This window comes from Cavia porcellus, unplaced genomic scaffold, assembly GCF_034190915.1.
Source record: "Cavia porcellus strain 051 isolate PalLab524CR breed Dunkin Hartley unplaced genomic scaffold, mCavPor4.1 scaffold_15, whole genome shotgun sequence".
Classification (NCBI taxonomy): domain Eukaryota; kingdom Metazoa; phylum Chordata; class Mammalia; order Rodentia; family Caviidae; genus Cavia; species Cavia porcellus.
The window spans coordinates 46780514-46804834 of record NW_026947498.1 but is presented as its reverse complement, the minus strand read 5'-3'; the positions used below and the strand labels follow the sequence as shown (position 1 = coordinate 46804834).

At 35.8% G+C, this 24321-nt stretch overlaps 1 protein-coding gene across 2 annotated transcripts in view; it reads left to right on the top strand.

Moving 5' to 3' along the window:
* Tomm70 (translocase of outer mitochondrial membrane 70) overlaps window positions 1–24321 on the top strand; it is a 40204-nt gene that overhangs the window by 4499 nt on the left and 11384 nt on the right. For both annotated transcript variants that reach the window (XM_063224831.1, XM_003469247.5), the window contains exons 2-6: window positions 12641–12814; window positions 14567–14693; window positions 16302–16411; window positions 19402–19550; window positions 21675–21882. In XM_063224831.1, coding sequence (XP_063080901.1) covers window positions 12641–12814; window positions 14567–14693; window positions 16302–16411; window positions 19402–19550; window positions 21675–21882 — 768 coding nt within the window. The remainder of the gene's footprint in view (window positions 1–12640; window positions 12815–14566; window positions 14694–16301; window positions 16412–19401; window positions 19551–21674; window positions 21883–24321) is intronic.

The window sequence follows — 24321 nt, the reverse complement described above, 5'->3', positions numbered from 1 at the left end:
AAACCCCTGACTTGTTTCAAATATCTTACATATCTATGTATGAATACGCCTACATTATGTGCAAATATTATATCATTTTAATAAAGGTCTGGAGCATCCCATATTTGGATATGGAAGGAGAAAGTCCTGAAACTAGTGAATACTTAACTGTTTTCTTTCAATTTAGATTGTTACTACTAGAGTAAATTCCATCAGTCCTATGCTTAAAATAAGTAATTTTCCTACCAAGATAAACTTCTAATTCCTTATGATTTATGACCTTCCTTGATGTTGATTCTGTATACCTTTCCAACTTTATTTCTTGATACTCCATTTTGGCCTTTGGGTATTCTAGGAACACTGTCCTAAAGTTCTCATTCTTTAGGTTACAAGATTGAGGTCATTTCACCTTTTCTAAAATCCCTCTGTAAGCTTACTAGTGTGATTTCTTAACACTTTGGACTTTTCCTTTCCATAGTGCTTGTTACTTGATGGTAGATTTGCTTATTCCTGTCTTTACTGCTATTCTCTTGACTCTTTGAAGAGTTGAACTGGCTCTGTCTTGTTTTTCTCAGAACCTGTTGTATTTCTCAGAACCTAAGTATGATGCCTGACACAAAGCAGTTGTTAAATGAATAAATAAAACTTAATTCATTGACTAGTAATTAGGAGCTTTTTGACACCTGTAAGTTTATAGTATATGCACACACGTATCCATATAAAAAGGTTTCCTAACTTATGATGAATCACTTAGAATTTTTTGACTTCACAATGTTATAAAGTCAATAAACATTTAATGAGAATCATATTTTGAATTTTAATTTATTTTCCTCAGGCTGATGATGTGCTCTTTGGTCCTCATGATGCTGGGTGAGGTAGCCAGCAGCAGCTCCCAGGGGCCACAGGATTGAGAAGGGTGAGCATCCAGTACACATTTGTACTGTGTTGCTAAACAGTGATATTTTGTAGGTGAGGTTTATTGAATACATCTCCAATTTAATAATAGTTTCAGTTTATTATGGGTTTATTAATCACCTTTATTGAATCTACAACTATAATCCTGCAGAAGAAGCATTGTTTAGTACTTTCCAAATAATAGTGCTATGTATTATGATTTAGTAGGTGGGTTTGATTATAGATTGTCTAAATTTCAAAACATGAATGGGAAAGGAATTGATTAAATTAGGATTAATTCCTTCTTAGCCATTTTGTTATGACCCAAAGTTGATTATATAAAAGTGTAAGGATTGGTTGCCTGGCAGGTTTTATGCCATTGAGCTGTATCCCCAGCCCTCAAAGTCTTACAAGTTAAACATTTTTCAAAAGCATAAATAAGACTTGAAGCAAACTGTGAGCTGTAAACCTATATAAATATAAAAACAAATTACCTCATAGTACAGTGGCACAGGGTAAACATTTCCATTCTCAAAGGAATAAATGGAGATAGAAATGCACTGAGCTGAAACAAGACTGAGACCCATCAGGGCAGCCATTAAGTCCTATAGTTATATTTCCAGTATCTGGGGCACACAGTGGTAAAGCGTGTTAGGAGGTGTGGAGAGCCCCACTTTTTGACTGTGCCCGATGCAACCCACATAGCCTCTTTCTTGAGGGGGCTCCACTCCAACTTTCCTTAGCAGACATTCCACGTACCTGGCATCTCCAAATTCCTAGTGTGTTGTGGCATCCTTGGCTTAGTCCCGTAGCTTCATACACAGCTTTTCTAAGGCTCCTTGGAAACTTCCATGACTCCATTCTTACATTCTGCATGGTGATAAACCCAGCATCACACAGATGACACCCAAGCCAGCTGTCAGCCAGCGCACTAGCCTAACCTTCTTGGATCATGGCAGCAGCAGCCTCTGAGTGCCTGGATGACTGATTACAGTGAAGCAAACTTTTGAAGAACCAGTTCCCTAAGGGGCCTTTCTGGAGCACAGGACCCAGGGACTCTCTTCTCAGATGAAAGGCTGATACTTTTGCCTCCTTGTTCCTGTGGTGAATGGGGTCTTGCTGGCTTCTGAGATGCCCTCAAGGCTTTTTTTTTTTTTTTTTTTTTTGGGACAGGGTCTTGCCATACATTTCAAGCTAGGTTTGAACACACAATCTTCATGCCTCAGCCTCCCAAGTGTTGGGATTAAAGTTATGTGCCACCATGCCCAGCTATCAAGGCATTTTCTTATACCTGTACAAAGTACTATACTTAGCTTATTTTTAATAGTGCCAATCTCTTCAGCAGCCACACTTTGGCTTCAATTTTACACGATTCTTGTGGCCCAAAATTTAAGTTTTTCAAAATGTTTTGCTCTGCCTTCTGCTCCAGTTTTCACTATAGATCTGATTAAAAGCACTCAACAGTACTTATGCCACAGACTGAATTTTGGGCTGCCTTTGAATTTCCTCTGATCAGTTAGTCTACTGCCTTTAATCTTGGGCTACTACACAGTCTTAAAGACATGTGCAAAATGTTTACATATTTTCTGTCATAGCATAACATTTGGCCTCTAGTCCAACTACCAGTAAAGTCCTCATTTCCAACTGATACCTCCTGATTCTGGCCTTTACTGTCCACATTCCTATCAGCATTCTTATAAACTTTCACTAGAATCACCCAGTGAGCTCTGTACTCTAAGATTTTTGTAGCTCTCATCTCTGTTTCTTTCAAACTCCTCACACAAACCGGTTCCAAAAGCTTTTACACATGGTCAGGTACAGTCACAGCTGTCTCCACTGGCAGTACTAATTTGTTTTTGTATTCATCAGTTTTTTTGTTGCTGAGACACAATACCCAACATGCCCAACTTAAAGAAGGAAAGGTTTAATTTAGCTCACAGTTTTAGGAGATGTGATTAGCAGGCTCCAAAACAGGAATATTGTGGTAGAAGAACATGGCAAGGGAAATCTGCTCTTGTTTATGGCAGCTGGGAAGCAGAGCAGGGAATAGCATCAGAGAGGAAAACCAAATGACTCCATATAGTACCCGAGGTCATGCCTCTATGACCCGCTTAGACATATGCCCCAAAGAATGTTCTACCTTTCCCTTAGGTAACTCCCAACAAATCAGGTTGACACAGTATTTACCATCACAGTATTCCAAAGCTGCTTGCTATTTTTCTAACGCTAGGATTTAAAAATAATACGCGTTATGAATTTAGGAAATTTAAGGAAATAAAACCATTTATAGCACATACATATTTTAATAATACAAACATACCATAGTAACAAGTTCGTATCTATTTTATGTTTCAACACTTGGATTGATGTACTGAATTCTAGATCACTTTCACAGTGACTATATGTTGTCATTAAGATAACATTTTATAAACATTTGCTAAGAATTAATAATAGTTCCATAATTACCAAATGTACATCATTGAAAGCTTTGTGTGATACAGTTATATCTCAGAATTTCTTTTTTAGAGTAGTCCTTTTCTGATCTCCTGACCTTTCATAAGTAAGTAGATCCTTTTAGGCTTGTTTTTCCTACCTGGAGTACAGTACTCCTGTTTTTGTTGAACATTTTAACTTCAGTGCCAATTCTTGTGACTCACTGATTTCGATTGCTTTTTATTCCACTATATTTATGTGAGTTACACCTTAGTAACTGTTGCTTTCATTTCTAAATGTAATTTGTTTTCCAGAGATTTTCCTCTTCAAAAAGTATGGTCAGAGTTTGTCCTTTGTTTAACAAATTTTGACACATAAATGTTTGCTGACGAGAGGAAAGGCATATTTAATGTTTTTCGGTGTTTCCTTAGATATATGTTTTAACTCACTTTCATGTGTTTTACTCAGGTAACTTTGTATTTATGTGCATGTACTTGGCTATATGTCATTGGACCAATAATTTTATGCTTGTCACCTATACAATTTACTTATTACCTAGTATATATTTTCTTGATGTGGATTGGGATTTCAGCATTTTGATCAGTGATAGTTCATTTGAGAGGCTGCCAGTCTAGACTACTTGATTGTTTCTGTGCTGATGTCTAGCATGTTCAGGATAAAGGCTACCCACTTGGTTGTCCTGTAGTTGTGCCTCCATATCTGCAAGTGATTGACTCTAGTACTCTGGGGATAACAAACTATGGTGATTCTCAATGCTTTATTGTAGTATTTTGCATATAACCAATAGAAATCCAATCATATACTTGAAGTCATCTGTTGATTAATATCTAATACTATGTAATAGTTGTTACACAGTATTATTTAGGAAATAATGATCAGAAGAAAGAAATCTGGGCATATTATAGTACCAACTCAGCAACCACCCGTCTTGTGTCTAAGTACATAGTATCCATTAGCAACAATTTTAACTTTTTTTTTCCTAAGTATTTTCAGTCCACAATTGGTTTAATCCTTAGATATGGAGGGCCAACCCTATAGTAGAGTCACATCAAACAAAAATGAGTTTTGTGTAAAAGAATACACAGAACTTTAAAATATTTTGGTAGTCTTGAAAAGACTACCAAAATCAAGTTCTTTCTAGTCAGATTAAATGGGATTATTGTCTGTAATATCCCCTTCGTAGCTTTTGGATAGAAAGATAGATCCCATGAAAAGGTACTAGCATTTCAGGATGATTTTTTTGAGATCTTTGTATCTTCATTTTTAGGGAAGCAATTGAAGGAAGTAAAGAGGATGAGGGCAAGCAGAAGATGACAGTTAATGTTAGTGCTTATCTGCAACTGTTATTTGGTAAACTTTCTGGAGGAAGAGTAGAGGAAAATGTGCAGTGTAGTGATTTGCATATGTGATTTGGTCCTCTTCCAACTCAGTGACTTTCAGAACACTGATTCTCAATAGTACAATAAAGAAGTTAAGCCGTCTCTGAATTTGACCTTTGAAATAAAAGAATTTGTAATGTTAGAAAGGAAGTAGTTGTAAAAACTAATTAGAGCTGGGCATGGCGGTACACACCTGTAATCCGAGCACTCAGGAGCCTGAGATAGGAGGATCCCTGCAAGTTCAAGGCAATCTCGGTTATAAAGTGAACCTAAGGTCAGCCTGCACTGCACAGGGAAACCTTGTCTCAAAAAAAAATCCAACCCTAATTGTAGGTAAATAGCTAACTGAAAGAATCAGTTAGATGGTTTCATATTTAGACTTTACTAAATAAAAATATGTGGTATCTGTCTTTTTAGGGAAGAGATATCCTTCTCTCTAGATTTTTCTCCATTCCTTCCATTTGTCTGCCTTTCCTTCTATTCTTACAATAATCTTTTACACTTAGACTTCAGTAGACAAGGAAGAGCCTGTTTGTGCTAATAAAATGAGGTTATTTATTCCTTCAGAGAGTATTTTTACTTAATTTACATATTCTTGTTAAAATATTGATTAACTCTGAAGTTATATTCAAAGCTGTTCTTCACAGGGCAACTCACCTGGGACCCCTTCTGTGTCTCTCCCAGACAGCTTTCTTTCTCTCAATAAATCCATTCTGCTTTTAACCTCCATTGTTCCTAAAATTCATTCTTTGATTTTAGAGAACGTGAATTTGTACCAGACATCTAGTAGGTTGGGAGTTTCTTTCCCTATATCACTTGGAGGTGTTCCACAGAGATCACTGGATGGAGACTTAAAGCTGTACACCTGCCCAAGATAAAAGGCCTTTAGATAGACCCTCTGTAGCATATCTCTGCTGATCAACAACTATGACCCCCTTCAGTATGAAGAAGCCAGATTGATCATTTCTCCCTCACAGCAGTTTGGGGTACTTCTTCAGAGGAGAGAATGTTACAAACAACTGAGTTAGATAGAAATTCAGGCAGTCAGACAGGGCTAGGTCCTTAAAGGAGCCAGTGCCGAAAACCAGGTATCTTGCAACCTTTGAGGAAACAGACACCTCTGCTGCTGAGGAGATATCAAGACAAAAGGCAAAATAAATGCAACCACACCCTAAGTATAAACATTAGCGCTTGATATTCTCAATAGGTCACCTCAGTGGGTCACCTTGAGGAAAAGAGATAGCCATTAACCCAACCCTTTACCAGCAAAGACCCTATTTCGTATTCTTGCCCACTTGCTATGTGACTCAACTCTCCATTTGATCCCAGTTTAATCAATTTTACCTGAGCAATTACATTCATAATCTTACTGGTTGACCATAGTTCTATCCCACTTCATGCCTTCCTCTCTTGCCCTTCCCATTTTTTCCTACCTTGGACCCGCCTTACTTCATGGTTTTGCTCTATAAAAACCCTTATAAAAGAAAGTCTTTGGCAATCCACTCAGAACCCCTTCTATCTCTCTCTCAGATAGAAACTTTCTTTCTCTCAATGTATTCTGCTCTTAAAAGAAATACTCCTCACATGCATTTAATACGTCGTATTATTTTCTTCATAAACAGTGCTTAGACAATGTTTTAGGGTATATATTAGAAAAGTTTTGGGTGACTAAGATGCACTGAAAATATACTGTAAGGTATTTTTTTTCTAACTAGTCAATTTATTTTTTATTTTTTTATTTTCAAGAGGGTAAAATTAAACAGAACAAAACAGATTCAAAGCAAGACCACTGGAGATCTTCACTGTTTATCATATTTTCTCTTGTTTTCTTCCAAATAGTTGTCCACATCTTCACACATAGTGAATACATACTGAACATTATACTACTAAACTAATCAGAACAGGATGATGACATTTTAGATCTTCAAGACCAGACATTAGGGAAGTCAACAATGGCTGCCATAATGAGTCTCATTCTCTTCGAAGTAACTGTCCATATCTTTACGTATAATGAAATTAAACATAAGAGACTAGACTAATGTCACTGTGAACAATGAATAGGGCGGCTGGGGATTTAGCTCAGCGGCATAAGCGCCTGCCTTGCAAGCAGGCAGTTGTGAGTTAGATCCCTGGTACCTAAAAAACAAAACAAAACAAAACAAAAAACAGTGAATAATAGTATTGCTAGATTTTATATCATAATGCTACATAATTAGCACTGGGTATCTTAGTGTCTCTTCAGAGTATCTGTTCATTACATTGTGCATTATGTAATCTATTCCCATAAACTGTTTAGAAATTCTTCACACATGTGAATCTCTACATGTATACCTATCCTTTCTGTACTATAGGGAAAAACAGATCAAAACAAGACAACAAAACATTCCTAGAAAAACATGAAATGAAAAAGACATATAAAACCACAATATTAGGTGATCTACAATGGTTACTATGCTGTCTCTTGTTATTTCAATAGAATTGTCTACATCATCAGACATAATATAATTGAAGATAGCATTATATAGCAATTTTAATAAAAACACAATATTGGAGACATTGTAGGACTTCAAAAGCAGTTAATAATCAAACCGGAATGGGTATCTTATTATATCTTATCATTTTCAGTGTAGTTGCCTCTATTCTTAGACATGATGCTATCAAGCATACTAAATTCAAATAAAATCAGTCAAGACAAAACAGCAGTGTAACAAACCAGATTCAAATAAGATCAGTCATAGTAAGACAATGTAAGTACCGTAGGGCTTCAGTTTAAGTTAATAGAGAATTAAGGATATTTACCCTAGTATATCCTGCTATTTTTGAGATAGCTGTCTGTGACCTCAAATCTAGTATGAGTAGACAGACTGGAACAAAATAAAATCAAACTAAACAGAGCAATAAGACTAATGTGGCTTTTAAATCTGATACACTATTAGCAATGTCCTCTGCCTTCCTTTTTTAGACAATTCCTCCCCTTTCCCTTTCTCAGGGTGCTTTGTATATTAGGGATTGATATTCTCCCACTAGCTCCTTTAGTTTTTACATTAGGGGGGCAACCCACTATCTGTCTAAGTGGTGGTGAACCTTTTTACCCCTGAGCTTGCTCTTGAGCTGTATTCCTTTTATTTACTAAAGCCTCAAGGCTTTCCTTCCTTAAAGCTGAGTAGTTCTCCACTGCACAAAAGTGTCATGACTTTCTAACCTGTCTGCAGCTGCTGGACAAGTTGTCCTTATTTCTCTCTGGTTCCCTGTCACATAGAGCATTGTTTTCTTATCTTTGACTTTCAGGTTATTAACCCTCTTTCAGGTTAAGTGTATTTCCTATTCAGAGCATGTCAATGGATCGTGCCTCCTGATCTACTCTGCCTGTGTTTCTTTTTGTTAGTGTATCAAGGCTATCTATATTAGAGATTATAGCCCACCTTCTCTGCCTCATCTCTGCTAGTCTATTTTTCTGCTATTATTTGTCCAGTCTTCTCCTTCATTCCACTGTCTGCCCCGTTCATTGAGGCCTCTCTGCTACTGTTGCTGGAATCCTGGTATTTTTTTTTTTTTTTCTATCTCTCTCCAGAATGTCTTTCAGTATTTTTTGTAGGGTTGGATTGGTGGCCACGAACTCCCACAGTTCTCCACATCTTGTTTCTCCATTAATTTTGAGAGAGAGTTTTTCAGGGTACATCAATCTGGGTTGGAGGTTATTTTCTTTCAGGGCTTGGACTGCTTCACTCCAGGCTCTTCTTGATTTGATAGTTTGTGTTGAGAAGTCTGTCGTTATTGATGGATTTTCCTTTATAGGTAATTTGCTTCTTTTCTCTGACCAGTTTTAATATTCTGTTCTTGTGGTGAATTTCTTGATTATTATATGTCTGGATGTAGCTTTGTTTTGGTTGGAGTTGGTTGGAGTTCTGTATGCCTCATTTATCTGGATTTCATTTCTTTTTCCTGTACTTGAGAAGTTTTCCTTAATTATTTCTATGAATAGCCTTTGTAATTCATTTGTGGTTACTCCTGCTCCTTCACTCACATTTTTTATTCTTAAATTATAGATCCTCTTGTCATCTTCTAGCCTTTGTATTGTTACTTTCTGATTCCTTGTTACTTTTAAGAGGTCTTTCACGATCCCACATTGCACGTCTGTCTTCAAATTTTGAAAGGCTAACTAGTTTCTGTCAGGGCATTTTGCCAGCTTTCAATGGAGCTTTTAATTTCCTGGTAATCTCTTTGGATCTGTTTCATGTATTCTAGATTTTGTTTATATTCTTCACCAAAGGTTTCTCTTCTTTTTCTGGGTTCCTCCATTCTTCCATCTGTCTTCTTGAGAGGGGCTTAGCATTTCTTTTATTAATCTTTTTATATCTTGCCTCACTTGAATTAGAATTTCAGTTTTAAGTTCGTCTATGAGGTCATGAAGGTATTTATTTATGTCTGCTGATGTTGTGGCCAATATTGCATGATTGCTGCCCTGGACCCCTTCTGTATTTATCTCTCCTGGACTTATTTTTCCAGGATCAGCGGCTAGAGGCTTTTTCTTATTTTTTCTCTTGTCATGTTTCTGGTTTCTTTCAGACAAGTATATGGTGGAGGTCTCAGGCCCTCTCTGTATTGCTTACAGTTTTTCTAAAGTGTGCTGGCTGGGGGCTTCCTGCTTTCTCCAGTTTGCTGTTACCTGAGGTACATGCAGGGATGATGCAGGCTAGCCCCACTTCTCTGAGCCAGTCAACCCAGAGTGCCTTCAGTACCTTAGTCTGTGCTGTGCGGAGGTCACAGGTTCAGGACAGTTTTGTCCCTGACTATTGGGTCCCAACCAGGGGCATGACTCAGCCCAAGAAGGTCCCGCCAATCCTCTTTGGGCCAGGGGCAGCTGACTGACACCACTGCAGTTCTGGGTTCAGGCCTATCCTGCCCAAATCCAATATGTCCACCAGCTGACCCCACCCGCTGTGGGACCCAATTTCCAGCACTCACTGCGATTTAATGCAGTTCTCCACCTTGGCTCCACTCTATGCTGTGCCGCATCCTCCCACCAAAGGCCCCGGACTCACCAACTCCCAGTTTCAGAGGTTGTGGCTTCAGTGCAACCGTAAATCGTCAGACTCCATGGCACACCCAGCATGACACGCCCAGCACAGCGCGGGATAGGTCCCAGTGAGCGTGTGTGGTTCCAGTCTTTCATCCAGGTTTTTCCTTCCTTTCTTTCTTTTCCTTTTTCCTCAGTTTCTTCCTGGGTCGTGAGAATCCCTCTCCTTTCACCTGATCTTCTCCACATTGTTAAATTTTAGCATCTGAGTTGTTTTTCTCAGAGAGGCTCTCTACCCAGTTATCAAGCCACCGTCTTCCTTTCTAGCCCCACTGTAAGGTATTTAAATGATGCAGTTTTTTTCATTTTCATTCAGTATCAAAGACGGTTGGATATATTTTAAAGCTTTATTGAGGTTTCACGATTATATAATTTTGTCAGGTCGGGCCTTTTATCAGTAAAATTTTGCTTTTTATATGATGCTTTTGGATGCTGTCTTGACTGATACTTTGTTGTTAGTATTTGTCTTCTGTAACTTTTTCCTTAATTGTTTTATATTAATTTGTCTTGTCATACTTTCTGGCAGTACTTAGTAAGTTTTGGTTTTAAACAATTTGAAAATCTGCCTTTTTGATTTTTTTGAGACAGAGTCTCCTTATGTAATTCAAACTGACTTCAAACTCATGGTGGTTCTCCTGCCTGAACCTTCCAAGTGCTGGGATTACAGGCATGTACCACCATGTTTGGCAAAATTGTTCTTAATATGAAGATCTAATTTATTTTATTGTTGTTACTGACATGGTTGATTACTGCCTACCCAAGTTTTGCTTTCTATTGAAATAAGAGGATTGTTGAGATTGTCTCAAATGCAAGTTTTCCAACTGTCATCTTGATAGTTTCACCCACAAGGCCTACTCTACATAAAGGATTCTCAGCTGTATTATCTCTATTAGTTTAGTTCTGGCATACTTTCATAGTCCTAAAATATCTTGAAATATGTTTCAGAGTTGCTATTTAAGTTGTATTTCAAAGCTTTTAGCACCTGATTAAGTCTTTTTGACAAATGGACGATTTTGCATTCATTTATTCATTTGTGCTTATTTTGGTTCCTTTATCTTCCCTCGTGTTAGTTTTAAAGTACATATATTTCTTGTTGATACTAGTTTAAGTTGTCTGTATAATTCACTGAATTTGCATTCTTTGTTTCCTGCAAATCCTTATTTACACTATACTTTTTAAAAAGAAGTATAACTATAGTGATACTATAACAGAAAAGCAAAAGGTAAGTGTAATGGGAAAACCAAAAAAGAAAAATGAATTAAGTGGAGAAAAGAGTAGGTATAAGAAGATATCTTACTTGGCATCTCATCTTCTCTTTATAAGTAAGAGATACCTCGAGCATCGAACAACTTGGCCTTTCACAGATTATTTAAATTATCTTAGAGCCAGAGTTATAGTTCTGGGCACAGCACCTGCCTGGCAAACACAATGTCCTGGTACCAAAAATAAATAAATAAACTAACTATAATGGTAACTGCTTTTGCTTTTATTTTGTCAGTATTTACCTGTTCGAGGTATATGGAGTCTTGTTTACTACTACATTTTTAAAGTTGGGTGGTATTGGCAGAGAATAACCAAGTTTTATTTGAGGATGTACCACAAAGCTCAAGGAGCTGGTGGCTGGAAGCTGGGTAAGAGGCTTCATTCATTTACAGAGATGCTTCTCAAACATTTTCACAGCTTTCCTCAGTAGTTAATTCTTCAGGTATTAACTACTACCTGTTAAATACTATCCACGTGAATCTGTATGTGTGTGTGCATGTGTGTGTATATGTGTATTGAGTCTTCCAGAAAGCAGACTCTGGGGACAAAGATAGGAGTGTATACAAGAGATCTGTTGATGGGCAAATAACACATTTGGAATAACAATCATAATGAAGATGTTGAAGTGTTTATGCTGTATTTGGGATCTTTGTTGTGGTGGACTGGCCATTGCATTATAGAAAGTTACTAGTAACATCCTTAGTCTTTTTACCTGATGCTCATAACATCTTCTTTCTCCCATTCTATGACAGTCAAAACTTTTCAGGGGTAGGGATCCAGGTAATGGTAAAGTGTTTAGCATGTGTGAGGCCCTAGATTCTGTCACCAAACAGGAGGCGACATATTTCCAATGGCTTGGTATAACCACAGCCATCTTGGTCCCAACCACCATTTTGCCTGCCACATGACCCTGAAACACATCACAATCCCTTTAAAACAAAAGTATAGTGTTAGATGACCAGCCAAGAGTATTGTGCCAGCCATTACAGGCTTTTTCTTAACTGATGTTGGACATATTAACAGTGTGTGCTCGTGTGTGGGTCTAGGGAAGAAAAACAAGACATGAAAGTAGAAAGGGGACTGTTAGAGGAAGGTGAGAGGGCAGCTAAATACCATCAGAAAGTACATTATATGTGTGTAAAAAATGTTACAGTGAAACCCCATTATTTTGCAGAGTTAAGAAAAGGAAAGGATAAAAGTTTGGGAAAGGATAGGTACATTCCGGTTGCCTATAGCCAATCTTTATCTAGCTTAGCATATAATTCTCTTCCTCTTCCCTTTGGGTGTCGGGATCCTCTTGACTTGCTGCTCACCCAAGACCCCCTTCTGTTTGTAAGCCCCTAATACATTGTGTTATGTAGAGTCCCGGGTCTGCTTGCCTCTTTCTTTAGTCTCACAGCATCTTCCACCTTTGGCAGCCAGTTCTTATATGCTAGGACTGGGTATTTCTACAACCAGTAAAATTATTTTTGGCTGAGAACCATTTGGCTTATACCCATTACACTAGTTTTATCAATTTAGCATTTAATTAGGGTACCCTGAGTCTACTGTCAAATGTTGATTATGGTTGGTACTTGTTTTTCTCTTGTTTCAGAACTCTCTTGATAGAGCCCAGGCAGCCAAAAACAAAGGCAATAAGTATTTTAAAGCAGGAAAGTATGAACAAGCTATTCAGTGCTATACAGAAGCTATCAGTTTGTGCCCTACAGAGAAGAACGTTGACCTTTCCACATTTTATCAGAATAGAGCTGCTGCCTTTGAACAGTTGGTATGTACACTAGATTGTTTTATCTTTTCCGTTTTGTTTCTGTTTTCTTAAAGTTTCGGTTAATGCTGCTTAAATATAATGTGCTTTTATTTTGTTGTTGTTGTTTGTTTTTTTGAGACAAGGTCTTGCTGTGCAGTTCAGGCTGGCTTTGAGCTCACTCTGTAGCCCAGGCTGGTCTCAAATTGCAGTGATCCTCCTGCCTCAGCCTCCCAAGTGCTGGGATTACAGTCCTGTGCCACCCACGCCTGGCTCTAATTTATTTTCGACAGTGTTTTGAAATTAGTAAGATTTTTGTTTTTCTTTCCTTGAAAAACATTTTAAGAACAAATATTACTTTTACTGGTTACAAATAATAGCCCATTTATAAATATTTTAGCTTTTATAAAGTTAGGTAGTATAGAAAATTAAAGTTCTCTAGTAGCTCTTCAACCAGTTAAGGCTATTCTCCAACTTTTTTCTTTCCATTTTTGTAATAGTTACATATGGGGTAGAGGGGAAAAAAAGATGATTTCCTTTTAAATCTTGTTGGTGATACATTTTTTCAGGTCATCATATGCCAGTCAGTTTCACTTTTTAAAGACCATCTATAGAACCATTGTATGTTTATATAGTGGAGTAATGGACAGAACAGCAGAGAAGAGAATCCTATAGAAGAAATAGTATGTATTAAACTTCTGACTGAAAGAAAGAGTTTGGCATGTTCAAACAGTAGAAGAAAGATGAAATTGGATTTGATTCTGAGTATACTAGAAATCCTGGAGAGTTTTAAGCAGGGCAAGAACATCATTTAAGATGATCAAATGGTTTTGTTGAAAATATATTGGCAAGGGCGAGAGTAGGGACAGAACAAATAAGGATTTTGGGGTAACTTAAGTAAGACACAAAGAAAAACTGAAAATCAGCAGAACTTGCTGTTGCATGGATGTGAAAACAGAAGTGATGAAAGATTTTACTACCAGAAGGTAGAAACTGAAGTAGGCAGTTATAATGAGAAATGTCTATTTTAGGAGAGTGGTCTTGTGCTTCAGATAAATGTCAAAATCATCTATAATTTTAGCTGATATATGAAAATCAGTGTATGTAATTACCTAGGGAGAGACAAGAGATGAGATCTTAAGGATTTCATGATGTAGAAATCAAGGAAAGGAAGAGAATTCAGCAAAGAAAATTGAGAAAGATAGTAAAGTACATGGAAATGAGATAAAGCTGCAAATCTAGAGAATTAGTAATAAAGAGGTGCTGACATGTGGGGTAGTTCTAGGAAGTTACAGAATTAAAGGAGAGTTTTAAAACATGGAATATACAAGAGCAAGTGTTTTTATATTTGTGAGAATGGCTCAAAACAGAAACAGATTATTGCCAAGAAGGAAGAGCTGAAAGAATGCAGTCCATGGGCAGAGAGGACACAAAATTAAGATCACCAGTAGAAGGTTGACATTTGATGAAGATGGATGCAGCCTTAGTTTTAACAGGAGCAAAGAAAGAAATGGTATGAGCACAAATTACAGGTAGGTTTGGAGGCAGAAAAATGTCCAGAGTATGTTCATTGCCTGTTTTTAAAAATCTGGTTTTGTCTTCCTTAAACTTACTTATGTGATGTTTTATATACATATATTATAAATAGTAACTCATTGTATTTGGAATACTTTTTCTATTGTGGGGCTCTTAATACTTGGTCTGTCAAGTTTGGAAATCTGTTTTCTGTTGAGCAGTACTTTTATTATTGTGACTCTTAAAATTTTTCATTTACAGCAAAAATGGAAGGAGGTGGTACAAGATTGTACAAAGGCTGTTGAACTTAATCCCAAATATGTGAAAGCTCTCTTTAGACGTGCAAAAGCCCACGAGAAGCTAGACAATAAGAAGGAGTGTTTAGAAGGTGAGGGTATTTTTGTGTTTGTAGATAAAAATACATAAAGGTTTTCTGGTCATTATAAATTTATATGAAATTCTCTGCCTTATGAGTACAGAAATCATATGTCTTTAAAAGTTGTACTTTTTTCTAGCTGAGATTGTTTGCTAGTTTCAAATGAAACTTGATTTTAAAGATTTGGAATTTATATATCACACATTTTAAACATGGCTATAACACCATGAATAAGGGAATCAGAAAAACAGGCTTAGCAAGTGATAGTGTTTCTACTTACAGCCAATATATATTTTAAGAAATAAAATAACTTTGAGAGGAATCATTTTTAAAAAGTTGCTTTTTGCCCTTAATATATTCGAAATTCATTTTTATACACGATTGTAAATTATGCAGTTGGTACAAAACATCAAAGTGAATTTGTCATTCTCAGTAGATGCTATAAATATTTGTTTGGCATACTCTAATGACTGTGTCTGTCTCCAAAACTGCAATTAGAGTATAACCCATGGGCTTTTAAAGTACATTTTTCTAGAAGACGTGAAGCTACAATCAGTGTGGCATTTCTGCAAGCTAAAACTGCTTTTCACTACATTTGTAAGTAACTTTTTCGGTACGAGAGATCACACTCCAGAGTCTTGTGAATGCAAGCTCACCTCTTTCATTGAATTACATCCCTAGCACAATATACCATTTTTTAAAAGGCAAAAGCTCTAATAAGGCCCTGGGTCCAATCTCCAGCACTGTTTCCCTCAAAAAAATTTGTTTTTCATTTCAAAGCCCCTTTTGAGAAAAAAAAAATCTTGGATTATCAAATGATAAGATTCAGAGAACATTTTAGCAAAATTTGAAGTTTTGTGGTGTCACACAGAGAATCCTAAGTTTGGACGAGACCTTGAAGTACTAACAGATAGTAATTGGCAGGAAGGAAGTTGATTGGGGTTTCAGAGAAAAATGGGACGAGAAAAAGGCATTGACATTGGTACTAGCTAAAGTTACCAGCCCTGGACATACGAGTTTGGAGGTGCAAGATGTGAAGGGGGAAATTGAGTTCAAAAAGAGAAGGAACAGTGATTAAATACTTATTTGAAGAAAAGTTAAGAAATTAAGGAAGCATATCTTTTAAATTTCAAATCACTAAACTATGCGTGGTGGTGCGCGCCTCAGAAGGCTGAGGCAGGAGGATACTTGCAAGTTCTAGACCAGTCTGAGCTACAAAGTGAGCTCAGGGCCAGCCTGAACTACACAGTGAGACCCTGTCTCAAAAAGAAAATTAATTAATTAATTGATTAATTAATTTTAAGTCACTGTTTCTTGAGCTGTGGCAAAACTAAATGGAAATGGTTACTGATCAGAAGAGTATTTCAATATGCCTTGTTTTATTTGCTATTTATAAAATGTGAGAGCAATGTCAGAAATTACATAGCACCAACCTTTTCATAGGTGAAGGAAATTAATCTCAGAAAGGGAGAGACTTGAAGTATTGATAATCAGTTTTATTCAAAATGAAATAGCACCACCAGGCTATGAATTTAGTGACTTTCTGTATTACCTTGTACCTGTTTGTTACTTCTAATCATCTCTGCACTAATTTCATCCTTATTTTTCCATCATTTCTAGATGTCACTGCTGTGTGTATATTAGAAGGGTTCCAAAATCAACAAAGCATGCTGTTAGCTGATAAAGTTCTTAAACTTCTTGGGAAAGAGAAAGCCAAAGAAAAATACAAGGTAAATTAATTAGGATTGTGAAATAGTGTATATATTTGAATTTGAGAATAATGGCTGTGGTAACAACTGAAATTGAATGGAGGCATACTTTTGTGGCATATTCTTTTTCAGTAAGGGTGTAGGCTGTGTCCATTACTGTACTTGGGGAGATTAGAATTCATCCATGTTAAGGGTGGCCTCACTGTGACTTATAAGCCATCTGTTTTTGCAAACAATATTCAGCCACGCATATATTATTTTTGGCTGCATTTGACTAAATAAAGCTACATGGTTGTTACAGCAGACAGAGACTTTATCACTGGGAAAGCCTAAATTATTTATTACCTGACCTTTTATAGGAAAATATTTGCTAACCCCTGTTGTGTATTACTAGTTTTTAAATTTATATTGTGTAAGTGGACATTTGTTTTAAGGTATTAGTAGTGGGTAGTTTAATTCAACAGACTATTATTAAAGCTCCATGCAGAAAGGAATGGGTACAAAAACATGTTCCCTTCATATAAAATTAAAATTTAGCGAAAGAGGCTATTACTCTGTATAAAAGACCTAATATGGCCAATGTCCAGTGAGAGATGTAAATACAGAGAATCACTGTCTTCATCACTGAAGATTCACTGCTGAATGTCAGTAATATCAAGGCTGTTCTTTTTTCTTTCTAATGACTTTTCTCTTAAATGGATTTTAAGTTCCTATCTATGACTGTTAACACAGTTAAACTGTTAAAACAGGCTTCTTCACTGTGGAAATTTAATGTGCTGGTTGGGTTGTGAATCTCCAAGAGCAGTGATGACAAACCTTTTCAAGACCAAGTGCCCAAACTGTAGCCAAAATCCTATTTATCACAGAGTGCCAACAGAGTGCATCACTGCCCAAATTAGAAAAGCAACTCATACATTAACATCTTTTGTCTTAAATGGGAGACACAATAGCACACGTACTATAGGTTTGCCACCACTGTTGAAGAGAAATATCACCCTAGTAGCTCAGAGGGCCAGGGATTCAGCTCAGTGACTGGTAAGTGCCTGCCTGACAAGTGCAAGGTTGTGAGTTCGATCCCCTGTACCAAAAAACAAAACAAAACAAAAAAGTAGTAGCTCAGAGTCTCTGTAACTGTGGATGGGATGCTGGGAGCGCTGAGATTAGAGGTTTAATAACATTTCACATGCAAGGGATAATCAAAAGATGCCGTGAATGTTTAAAAATTTTTTTCAAAACTTACAGTAGACAGTACCAATAGGAATGACAAGTTGTGTTCTGAGTGAAGAGTATTTTGAGTATTGTGAGGAGCATCAATGGCAGTGTGCCTTTCACTATAATCAGTTTTTAAATTTAAACATTCATCTTATTTTGTGACCACACAGCCCTTTGATCAAATGTTTATGGTAGTTTCTGTCAAGTAAAAATGTACAGCTTGTCTTCATCCACCTTATTCAACAGATCTGGCACCATGTGACTCATGGCTGTTTTTCCCCAAAAGTCAAATGATCATGAAAGGTAAATGTTTTGAATTAGTTCAGGTATTGAAACAGCTACAAGAACGCAGTTAGACACTCATGAAGATGAACTTCCCCAGTTGCTTCAGAAAATGGCAGGACTATCAAGGTCCTGAGTTTGATTACTGATACCATTTAAAAAAAAAAAGGAAAAGAAAAAAAAGTGGTAGGAACAGTTAGGTAAATGTGTTCAAAGTGAAGAAAGTAATTCAAACATTAGTGTCACTAAAGTTGGTATACCACAACCCCCCCCCCACTGCTAAATTTGACTGGCTTTAAAAAAAAAAAGTAATTCAAGGGGGATGAATTGCAACTGTTTTTTGTCATACCTCACTGAATAAGTGTCACAACTAGAAAGTAACCTTTTCATTTGTTACATAAGTCCATTACCGGAAACATCATTTTAAACTATAAATTTATAACCCCGTGTGGAAGATAGAGAGGCAATAGCTTTGTTTCTAAGCTAAAATAAGTAACTAAAAGACTTCCATGATTTACTCACTTTCAAGTAAATACTGTTTAAATTTCTATGTAAGCTTTTCCCATTAAATGATATAAAGGAATGAAATTTTTTCTTACAGTTCTGGACATGAAAAGTCCAATATCAAGTTAGTAACACCTGGGGATGGCCCTCCTGCTGTACTATCCCATGACAGAAAGGCAAGAGATCATAAGAGCAAGAGTTTATTTTTATAATGAATCTATTGTCTTGATTTGATAACTAAACCACTCCTGGGTATTGATACTAATCCATTCATGTAAAGAGAGCCCTCATGACTTCATCCTACACATACAAGACATTACATCTCTGCCAAATAGTAATGCTATTTGTTATATATAATATTTTAAATATCCTGTTTTCAGCCAGAGATGGTAAAATTCCAGCACTCTAGGAGACTGAGGTGGAAGAACTGTAAATTCACTCCCAGCATGAGCAACTTAGTAAAACTCTTGTTTTGAATAAAAAATTGTAAAAAGGTAGCTATGTAGCTCAGTGCAAAGGTCCTGGGTTCAATCCTTGATGCTGTGTAGTATTTTATTTTTTATTTTAAGCTCTTTATGTATTGAATTTTGTAAATTAAAGACCCAAAGATGACTATTATTCCCTCTTTGTTTAAAACTTTTTAAAAATGCTACTTTACAAACAGGAAAACACTCTTGTAATCATGAGTGACGTAGCCATGTCAAAAAGAGGAAATTAAAACAGGAAGTATGATTAAGGTATGACTTGTAATGGCACTTCCCTATAATGCTGATCTTCACATGCAAGCCTAGAGCAAATGGATGTAACATTTTTTTTAGCATCTGTTTAAGAGCTGTTTTGAACTGTTGAAACTAGCCATTTCTACTGTCTTTGTCCTGTGGGGTAGAGTTTAACATTCTTCAGTTATTTGAAAATGAAATTTCAGTTTTTACAGTAGCTATTCTTACTGTTCTTTAGCATACCTACTTCTGAGATTGTTTTTCATTTTGATAAATATAAATATTAAATTTCAGAATCGTGAACCTTTGATGCCATCTCCACAGTTTATCAAATCTTACTTCAGTTCCTTCACTGATGATATCATTTCTCAGCCCATGCTGAAAGGAGAGAAATCTGATGAAGATAAGGACAAGGAAGGAGAAGCTCTGGAAGTAAAAGAAAAGTAAGTATCCAGGCATGTTATCTCCTGAATGTTTTTGTTTTTTATTTTGTTGTTGTTTGTTTCTTTTGTTTTTGTTTTTTGCTGCTGCCATGAATCTCCCCTAAGGTTCAGAGTCACCAAAAAAAAAAACAAAAAACCTCATCTCCAGGTAGATATAAATATAATAAATTATATAATAATAACTAATTATTGCTAGGCATGGTGGGACACACCTGTAGTCCCATCAGTTTTGAAGCTGAGGCAGGAGGATTGCTGTGAGTTTGAGGCCAGCCTGCACCTCATAAGAGAGTTTAAGGCTAGCCTGCAATACATAGTGAAACCCTGTCTCAAAAAATAAATAATAGTTATAATACTTTAATTGTTTTAATTATGTAATAAAATAAAAATACTTTCAAGCATATGTCTGTTATTCAGTGGGTGTTCAAAAATCTACCCTGCTTTCGCAGTCCTGCATTGTGATTCTCAAGAGAGTCAGTTGCTTAACTATTTGAATAAAGGCAATAACTTAAAAATTAATTATGTAGCTTAACATTTAAACGTTTTAGTGCACGGAAGATTTTAACAATTATGAGACACTTAGAAGTACTTAAAGTTTAAATTTCTTCATGGTTCTGCTTCCCTACCAAAATGCCATTCTTGAACTTCTTCTGTTTAATATGTGGAAATGTTTTTGTTTGTTTGTTTTGTTTTTTGTCTTTTTCATTTTTATCAGTACCGGGGATCGAACTCACAACCGCCTGCTTGCAAGGCAGGTGCTTATGCCGTTGAGCTAAGTCCCAAGCCCGAGATGTGGAAATGTTTTTAATACCTACCATTTGTGTTCTAAGTAGGAACTTTTTACTTCCAGTTTGATTTGATAGCTGTTTCTATTTTCTTAGCTTGGTAACCTAAAGAACAAATAAGGAATATTATAATGTAATTACAGGAACACTTAGTGCATAGTTGTAAGATTTTGGTTGACAGAACTTTTCTTTTAAGCCCTTTACTAGCCAGTTTCTTTACACAGAATATAACAACTAAAATGAGAATTTGTACTTTAATTTCATGTCTTCTTCCTTAACTTATATCCTGATATATCACTGAGAATACATAGGTTAAAAATATATTTATTCTGACCCACGCATCAAAATACTTGCTACTTGAGCATCTAAATTTAGCAACATATAGAGTACACTGTGATTGTTCACCTCCTTCTCGCGTGGCTGACTAGGAGCCATGACTTGCTGCCACTGCCCAGTATCACACAAGGGCATCATACCACATATTGCCAGCCCAGGGCAAAATCAAAATTCAAAGTATAGTTTCTACTGAAACATACCATTTTCATGCCATTTTGAAATCCAGCCATTACAATTAGGAACTATATATATTAGAAGATGGCTCAAAGATCATCTAGTATAAGTTTTTGTTTTGTTTTTATTTTCAGTTAAAAATTCCTTCTATGAGCATCTCCAGTGAGTTACTATCTTAAAAGAATAAAATTGTACTCATATTTTAAAAATAGAGTTGTTTTTTAAAGATCTATTTAATACAAGAGTTTTGTTTTAAATTTACTTTTTTGATTCACATATGTATGAATTCTAGGTCTATTTAGGCAAAACAGTAAATCTGTGAGAACTCTTCTGTATTTCCCTGTCTCCAGTCATACTCTTTATTCCATTCTCTACAAAAGAATCTTTACAAAGCACAGTTCTGATTACACCTCATTTGGCTTATATTGCACTAAGCTCATTTATTTCGTATTCTTCTGTTCTTGTGTTATTAAGTGCTATTATTAATGTGCCACAGATGGGGAGATGAATGAGACAGGATCCTTTATCCATGATGTCTCTCTTTCACTAGCTTACTTTTTCACATATTTGTCTAAGCCAAGGTGTTAAGCCAGGTTTTGGCCATGGGTTCTGTTTCATTTTAAAACTTTCCCTACACTGCATCAAAAACTTCCCAACCAGCTTCAGAAATCCTGATAGTTTTTTTAACCTTTCTCCCAACTAGTTCCACACTGGCTGATTAGCTTTATTAAAGGAAAATGGACAATTGCCTAACTTGGGCATGCTAAATGTGACAAGTTTTAACATTTGATTTTTTTCTTAGTAAATAATTTCCTGTTGTTTTCATTTTCAGTTCTGGATATTTAAAAGCCAAACAGTACATGGAAGAAGAAAACTATGATAAAATCATAAGTGAATGCTCAAAAGAAATAGATGCTCAAGGAAAATACATGGCAGAAGCATTATTACTCCGAGCTACCTTCTACTTACTTATTGGCAATGCCAATGCTGCCAAACCTGATTTAGATAAGGTCATAAGTTTGAAAGAAGCTAATGTGAAGGTACATTTTGAAATGTTCGCGCATGTGAAAAAAATCAATAAGTAGATCTTTTGCCAGATATGTTAGCATTTCATGTGCCATTTTCCAAAATTTTGTTTTGGAAGAAACCTAAAGATGAATGTGTTGGTGCTATGAATCTGAAATATAAATGTTAATATTTATCTTCAGCCAAGAAAGTAAAATATTTTTCCAGAAGTTTCAGCTTCCCCTTGTAGCCACTACCTACTGCACTGGACTGTTTGGATTATACTAAGGGCAATAATGCTATAAGTAGTATATAAAAAGTAGTTCCAGATTTTAAAATATACTTACAAAGAATAAATACATTGGCAGTATATTCAGAAAGATCTTACTACATGAAGAAAGAAACAGGCTCTAAAAATATGCTATGTAAAAATACTAAAGTTTTTGCAGTTGTGTGGTTGAAATAGCTTTTCATTTTTCAAGTGTTTTTAATGTGTATGTAATGATTTCCATAATGAAGATTCAGTGGGATCTATTGAGTTCTGTGATTTATCTTCACAAGTTTGTCAGCATTTCTGTAGCCTGCTGCCTTCTTAAGTGAACTCTAGCTTTTTTCTCTTTTAAGATGAGCCATCTATGTGTTTGGGGCCTAATCTTTGTTAAAAGTTCATCTCAAAATTATATTTTCAAATTGAAAATGCCTCATAATATTAATTTTGTTTCTTCTGATTTTCCTGATGACTATAATTACTGTATTTTGTTGTGGGTTTTTGTTATAATTGTGGAAACCACTGCCATATGTGTTGACATGTATAATCAATGTTGATATATGTATACACACAGTCTGCCAAAAATATGTGTCCATACTTCTGGAAAATAAAACTTTTGTAACTATTTTAATACTAAATTTATTGAGACATCATGAAATTAGGACAAGCTCCCTTTTGCCCCTTCATTTACCACAGGTGCTCAGAGTGATGGCCATTAGCTTCCAGGTGTTTATTAGCACAGCAACTGCTGCTTGGGTAACCTTGATCACTGAGGCTGCTGTACGTGCATTTGAAATTTCTTCCCTAGAGACCAGCAGTATCGTGGGTTTTTTGTGATACACGAAATCCTTTAGGCTCCCTGTATGAGAATATTTATTGAAAAACATCATACAAATTTTCTTTTCCTGAAGTAGTATATATACATTTTTGGTGGAATGTATGTATGTATGTGTGGTACTGCTCTGAACAAAATTTACAAGTAGTAATGATGTCTCTGATGTGTAAAAGTTAACACAAAATGGATTGAAAACCTAAATGTAAGAGCTAAAAATGTATAAAACTCACAGAAGACAACAGAGTACATATTTATTACTTTGTATTAGGCAAGGGGTTCTGAGATAAGATAACCAAAAGCATAATTGCTCCTCCCAAAAGTTCAAAATAAAATTGAACTTTGTCAGAATTTAAACTGTTTATGATTGAAAGGACACCATAAAGAAAAAACACCTTTCACAGAATAGGAGAAAATATTCATAAATCACTTATCTGATAAGGAGATTATAATACAGAATTCAGCAATAAAAAGGCCTTAATTTTAAGTAGGCAAAGGGTCTGAATAGGTGTCTTCTCATAATATATACAAATGACCAATAATAACATGAAATGATGCTTAGCATCATTAGCCATTAGAAAGTTATAAATGAAACCACTGCAAGATACAACTTTAAAAAGAACAATTCCAAGTGAGGACATGAAAAAGAAAAACATCCTGCACATACCCTATTACTGGTGGAAGTGTAAAATGTTAAAACCTCTTTAAAAATTATATGAACGGTTTCTCAAAAAGTTAAATATACATTGTAACCCAGCAGTTCTTCTCCTAGGTATATACCCAAGAGTATTGAATATGTATGTAAAGGCAAAAATTTGTACATTTATGTTCATAGCAGCATTATTCACAATAGCTAAAAGGTAGAAGAAACCTAAATGTCCATCACTAATAAATGTATAAAACATGGTATATTTATAAAATGGAATATTCAGATTTAAAGAATTTAGTACTGGGTTGGGGATTTAGCTCAGTGGCGTAAGCACCTGCCTTGCAAGCAGGCCGTCGTGAGTTCGATCCCTGGTACCGATAAAAAGGAAAAAGACCAAAAAAAAAAAAAAAAAAAAAGAATTTAGTACTAATACACATGCCATAACATGGGTGAACTTTGGGGAAATAATGAAAGAAGCCAGATAAAAAGGCTATATCCTATATGTAACGTTCAAAATGTTAAAATCTATAGAAACGGAAAGAAGATTGGTTGTTTCTGTGGTCAAGGGAATGAGGAGATTTCTTTTGGGGATAATGAAAATATTCTGGAATTAGTGGTTATTGTAGTCAGAGTTTGTAAGGAAAACAATTTAATACAGGACACATAATTTATAGAATTATTTTATAATAGTCACCCAAAGAGTCAAATACCAAAAAGTACAGGAA